Source organism: Euleptes europaea, chromosome 12 (genome assembly GCF_029931775.1).
Source record: "Euleptes europaea isolate rEulEur1 chromosome 12, rEulEur1.hap1, whole genome shotgun sequence".
In the NCBI taxonomy this organism is placed as follows: Eukaryota; Metazoa; Chordata; class Lepidosauria; order Squamata; family Sphaerodactylidae; genus Euleptes; species Euleptes europaea.
The window spans coordinates 5,195,583-5,202,214 of NC_079323.1; the positions used below are offsets into that span (position 1 = coordinate 5,195,583).

The 6,632-nt window shown below is 48.3% G+C and overlaps 1 protein-coding gene across 1 annotated transcript; it reads left to right on the forward strand.

Annotated features, from left to right (window-relative positions):
• Positions 1-4,073: 4,073 nt before the first annotated feature.
• Positions 4,074-5,172, forward strand: TSKU (tsukushi, small leucine rich proteoglycan). The gene has a single exon (XM_056858269.1). It carries the CDS (start codon positions 4,077-4,079, stop codon positions 5,139-5,141), a length of 1,065 nt encoding a protein of 354 aa, XP_056714247.1. The 5' UTR covers positions 4,074-4,076; the 3' UTR covers positions 5,142-5,172.
• The last annotated feature ends 1,460 nt before the right edge of the window (positions 5,173-6,632 follow it).

Below are 6,632 nucleotides of genomic sequence, written 5' to 3' on the forward strand. Positions count from 1 at the left end.
AAATCTATCCGAACGTAAGAGAATGAGCCGTGTGGGGTTGTTAGGAAGGCTGGAGCACGCTTTGTTCCGTTCGGAAATGGAGGAGGCTGCAATTTGAGAAATGGCCGACTCAAAGATATTTTCCCTCCACCACCAAGCATTAAAAAAGCTTTGGAGTTTGGTGGTCCTTCACGTCCATCTCTCTCGCATCAGCCACAGGAGCAGGTGACCAAATGAGTTATTACTGTCTTTGTTTTTAAAGTATACTGGTGCTAGGGTTGCCAGCTCCAGGTTGACAGATTCCTAGAGATTTGTGGCAAGGTCTGGGAGAGGAGGAACCTCAGGGAGGTATAATGCCATAGAGTCCACCTTCCAAAGTGGCCATTTTTCCAGGTGAACTGATGTCTGTCACCTGGGGAGGAGGAGGAGGAGGAGAAGAAGAGTTGGTTTTTATATGCCAACTTTCTCTACCGCTTAAGGGAGAATCCAACCAGTTTACGATCAGCTTCCCTTCACCTCCCCACAACAGGCACCCTGTGAGGTAGGTGGGGCTGAGAGAGTTCGGAGAGAACTGTGACGAGCCCAAGGTCACCCAGCTGGCTTCATGTGGAGGAATGGGGAAACCAACCTGGTCCTCCAGATTAGAGTGCACCGCTCCAAACCACCACTCATAGCCACTACACCACACTGGCTCTCCCAGCGGAAGATCTCTAGCCACCACCTTGAAGTGGAGGTTGGCAGCCAGGGTTGCCACCTCCAGGTTGGGGAATACCTGGAGATTTGAGGGGTGGAGCCTGGGGAGGGCAGGGTTTGGGGACTGGAGGGACCTCAGCAGGGTATAATGCCAGAGAGTCCAACTTCCAAAGCAGCCATTTTCTCCAGGGGAATTGATCTTGGTCATCTGAACAGATAGGTGGACATCTCCAGGTGTCACCTGGAGGTTGATAATCATATTGCCAACTAGAGGGTTGCCAGGTCCCTCTTCGCCACCGGCGGGAGGCTTTTGGGGCGGAGCCTGAAGAGAGCGGGGTTTGGGGAGGGGAGGGACTTCGATGCCATAGAGTTCAATTGCCAAAGCGGCCATTTTCTCCAGGGCAACTGATCTCTGTCGGCTGGAGATCAGTTGTAATAGCAGGAGATCTCCAGCTACTACCTGGAGGTTACAATACAAAATAGGCACCTCCGTGCCAGTACCAATGGTTAGAAAATCTGCAACCAAGTCTTCAGTACAAAAGTAGCAAAAAATCTTATTGGTGCTTACACATATGACATCAACAATACAAGAGTGAAAGATACATATAAGAACAGTCAAAGTTATATACAGTATGTACAATCTAAATAGGGTGCAGTCTCAGTGCACCAATTGCCATGTTCTTTCAAGTAAATGTTGTATTTTCTTCAAAAAGTCCAATAGTAGGTACTATCCCAGAAGCACACTTTTTGGGAAAAGGTGGGGGGCGGCCGTTTCAAATCTTTTCTTCAGCCTCAAACAGTAAACATATCCAAATCGTACCCATTAGTCAAATCTTTCACTCAGTTCTCCGAGGGATACTCTACTTGGCTTCACTTTAGAGTATCCCTCGGGGAACTGGGAACAGAGTGAAGGATTTGACTATTGGGTACGATTTGGATATGTTTACTGTTTGGGACTGAAGAAAAGATTTGAAACGGCCGCCCCCCACCTTTTCCCAAAAAGTGTGCTTTTGGGATAGTACCTACTATTGGACTTTTTGAAGAAAATACAACATTTACTTGAAAGAACATGGCAATTGGTGCACTGAGACTGCACCCTATTTAGATTGTACATACTGTATATAACTTTGACTGTTCTTATATGTATCTTTCACTCTTGTATTGTTGATGTCATATGTGTAAGCACCAATAAGATTTTTTGCTACTTTTGTATTGAAGACTCCGTTGCAGACTACCTGGAGGTTGGCAACCCTATTGCCAACCCTAACTGGCACTGTCCACCTTAGGACCTCAGAGCACGGGCAGAGTGTCCTATAGTCATCCACTGGTGAACATGCGTGTCTCTGTCAGCTAGCCATACAGATGCAATGGTGTCTTGAAGATATGAACCTCTAACTTTTTTTTAAAGCAAGTTTCCAGGGTTTGACAATAAAGGAAAAATCAGAGAGGGAAGCAGAAATGTATAGGCAGCTTCTACCATATGATTAAAAGCTGGTGAGGACCTGGGTGGGGCTAGAACAGACAGGGCGTTAGTTTGCTCAGCGGTAGAGATAGCATGTCAGCACATTCTTTTCCATTTAGAGGAGATTTATCATCTTGCGTCTCTGGGTTCGATCCCAGTCTTCGTGAAGTTTCCAGCCCAAATAGCCAATGCATTGAAAACTACCAACTTGTGAAAAACTAGGGAGGGGGGCGGGAGAGAAGTGGCCTGGAAAAAAACAGAAATATTTGAGGGAAATAATGTCCCCCCCTTTTTGTTCAGTATTTCCAATGAAACATTTGGGGGAGCCCTGAAAGATAACCCTCTTTTCTCTTTTAGAAGGAGTAAAATGCTTCTTAAGGCAACACACTCAAAATGTCTAGCATGAAAAAGATGGAGGACTTTTTCAATCTTTCCAGTGGAAAAATTGGTAAATGGTAGGGAGTTTGCTGCCCCGTTTTCTCAAGTAATGGCTACATCTGCGATTTTTCTTTTAGAAAATGAAGGTGTTTGTACTGTTAACTTCCATAAATATGCCAAATGGTACAATTTTATATGCTAAGTTACGAATGATGCATTTTGCATGATGCCAGCGGGGTATAGTGGTTAAGAGCAGCAGAGTTTAATAAGGAGAACCAAGTTTGATTCCCCATTCCTGCACATGAGTGTTGGACTCTAATATGGTGGACCGTGTTAGATTCCCCACTCCTCCACATGTAGCCAGCTGGGTGACCCAGGGCTAGTCACAGTTCTCTCCAAACTCTCTCAGCCCCACCTACCTCACAAGGTGTCTGTTGTGAGGAGGGGAAGGGGATTGTAAGGGACCCTGGAGAACCTTAGAGAGGGGCCGTGGCTCAGTGGTAGAGCATCTGCTTGGCATGTAGAAGGTCCCAGGTTCAATCCCTAGCATCTCCAGTTAAATCTCCAGGCAGTAGATGATGTGAAAGACCTTCGCCTAATATCCTGGAGAGCTAATGCCAGTCTGAGTAGACCATACTGACCTTAATGGATAGGGCTGACTACCTCCAGGTACTAGCTGGAGATCTCCTGCTATTACAGCTGATCTCCAGCATATAGAGATCAGTTCAGCAGGAGAAAATGGCCCCTTTGGCACTTGGACTATAAGGCAATGAAGTACCTCCCCTCCCGAAACCCCGCCCTCCTCAGGCTCCGCCCCCAAAATCTCCAGATATTTCCCAACCGAGCTTGGCAACCCTACTAATGCACCAAGGGTCCAATTCAGTATAAGGCAGCAACGTATGTTCATGTGATCCCTAATGCAAGACCCATTGATACGATCCATTCGACCTTCATTGATCACAGCTGTCTAATGCAGAAGAAGAGTTGGTTTTTATATGCCGACTTTCTCTACCACTTAAGGGAGACTCAAACCGGCTTACAATCACCTTCCCCTCCCCACAACAAACACCCTGTGAGGTGGGTGGGGCTGAGAGGGCTCTAAGAGAGCTGTGGCTAGCCCAAGGTCCCACAGCTGTTTTTGTGTGTAGGATTGGGAAAACAAATCCAGTTCACCAGATTAGAATCCGTCGCTCATGTGGAGGAGTGGGGATTCAAACCTGGTTCTCCAGATCAGACTTCACATCTCTTAACCACTACACCACGCTGGCAGGGGTTTTGAACTCATTTGTTACGAGGGCCAGATATGGCATAAATGTCACTTCATGGGGGCAAGCCATGCTTCGCCAGCCCAGATCGAAAGTGGGGGGTGGTGGCTGCCCCGTCTGGCTCGCAGGCCGGATAAGAGCTCTCAAGGGGCCGGAGCCGGCCCACGGGCCTTATGTTTGACACCCCCTGTCTAACACAAAGACAAACTTGATGAAACATATTTTCATGTGCAGTTCCCATGTTTTGACAATCCTTGACCCCTTTTTCCCATCTCTTGTGTGTGTTACAGATCCCCGCAATGCCTTTCCTCGTTTGGTTCAACCTGCTGCTGCTTTTCCCCGGCATCAGTACATCGAAGACCTGCTTCCCGGGATGTCACTGCGAAGTGGAGAGTTTCGGTCTCTTTGACAGCTTTAGCCTCACCAAGGTGGACTGCAGCGGCATCGGGTCCCATATCGTCCCTGTCCCCATCCCTTTGGACACCACCTACTTGGATTTATCGTCAAACAAACTGGAGTCCATTAACGAGTCAATGCTGACGGGCCCCGGCTACACAACGTTGGTCAGCCTCGACCTCAGCAACAACCGGATCTCAAGGATCACTTCCACCACGTTCTCTAGACTCCGATATCTTGAATCTTTGGATCTGAGTTACAACTCTCTGGTCACCCTTCCAAACGAATGCTTCTCCAGGTCACCCCTGGGGGACGTCGACCTGAGTAACAACCTCCTCCTGGAAATATCCATGGACGTCTTTGCATCGAAAGGTCAAGGGAAACCCATCAACGTGGATCTCTCGAACAATTTAATAAGCGTGGTCTTCAGGCAGCAGGACAAAGCCGTTCCCAACATTCAGAGCTTGAGTCTGTCTGGGAACAGGCTCAGAAGTATCCCAAACCTTCAAGGAATACCTCTTCGGTACTTAAACTTTGATGGAAACCCCGTGTCGGCAATTGAGAAACACGCGTTCTCCGGACTGAAGGAGTTGACCCATTTGTCGCTCAGTGGCCTTCACGATCTGTCAGCGATCTCCCCGTACGGTTTCAAAGATCTGCCTGCTCTCCAAGTGCTCGATCTGTCCGGCAACCCCAACCTTAAATCCTTGGAGGCTGAAGTGTTTTACAGCTTAAGTTCTTTGCAAGAACTCAATCTGTCAGGCACGGGAGTAGCCGCTTCCTTGTCAAAAGCCATGTTGAATTACTTGCCTTCCATCAAAAGCATCACTTTGGGGAAGAACGTCAAGTGCCTGAAGACAATCCGCGAAGGCCAGTACCACAGACAACAAACGGGGCCGACCAAGAAAGAGATTCTCAGTTGTCATGATAGTCAAGGGTCAGTTGCCATAGCGCCCTACACCTTATGACAGGCCGAGGAGAACGAGTAAACACCCAGACTGGAACACAAACACAGAGACAAAAAAAAGCAGCCGATGTGCCTTCTGTACAAAAAAAATTGTTAATTTATATATATTTTGTATATTCCAATCCTTGATTACAACGAATGATGTAACACGGTGGTTTTGTGTGTGATTTAGTGAAAATTTGGGAGAGGGGAGGAGAAATCGATGATCCGAGAGTTGGCCCCACGGGGAGGGGCTGTGGCTCAGTGGAAGAGCCTCTGCTTGGCATGCTGAAAGTCCAAGGTTCAATCCCCGGCATCTCCAATTAAAGGGACTAGGCAAGTAGGTGATGTGAAAGACCCCTGCCTGAGACCCTGGAGAGCTGCTGCCAGTCTGAGTAGACAATACTGGTTTTGATGGACTGAGGGTCTGGTTCAGTATAAGGCAGCTTCATGTGTTCATGGAAAGACCTCGGTATGAAGCGGAAGACCTCTGGGGAGGAAGGGGATCAGCCCCTGTGCAAATGTCTCACATGAGCTAGGGGGCTGCAGCATACATGGATGCACACCCAATGTTCATCATTGGTGTGTGTGGGGGAGGTAGTTGTACATTTCCTGCATTGTGCCAAGGGTTGGACTAGATGACCCTGGTGGTCCTTTCCAACTCTGTGAGATATGACGTTTTCAGCCTTCAGTGTTCTCATTTGGATATTTGCTACTATCACCGATCTGCACCAGCGGTGGCTCCACTTGAACCCGTGCCCTAGGCTTCAAGGCCCATTGCAGCAGCCTTCCAGTGTGGTGTCATGGTTAAGAGCGGTGGTTTGGAGCGGTGAACTCTAATCTAGAGAACCGGGTTTGATTCCCCACTCCTCCACATGAGTGGCGGAGGCTAATCTGGTGAACTGGATTTGTTTCCCCACTCCTACACAAGAAGCCAGCTGGGGGACCTTGGGTCAGTCACAGTTCTCTTAGAGCTCTCTCAGCCCCACCTACCTCATAGGGTGTCTGTTGTGGGGAGGAGAAGGGAAGGAGATTGGAAGCCGGTTTGATTCTGCCTTAAGTGGTAGAGAAAGTCGGCATATAAAAACCAACTCTTCTTTCTATTTGTTGCGGTATAGCCCCCACAGCCTAGACTGCCACGATAGCCCTGGAACAAGCCTGACGCTCCGGCACCATCCGTTCATATTGCACGCATGGCAGCCATTTTGTGGGGGGGACCCACTATCCTTTTTCAAAATTCCCAAACCATCCACAGGCTCAGCAAGTTTGGAGACCCCTGGGGGCCTGACGGCTATTAACAATTAACGTTAATATTAATATTATTAGTGGCTAAATAGAACCTCCATGTTCAGAGGCATACCTCAGGATATGATTTTTTAACAATTGATATCCCACTCTCCTCAGCTTTTCATCTCGTTTCCCCCCTCCTCCACTTAATCCTCGTGACGACAACCTTATGAGGAAGGTTGGGCTGAGAAGACTGTGGCGGGCCCACTGGCAGCGGGCTGGCTTC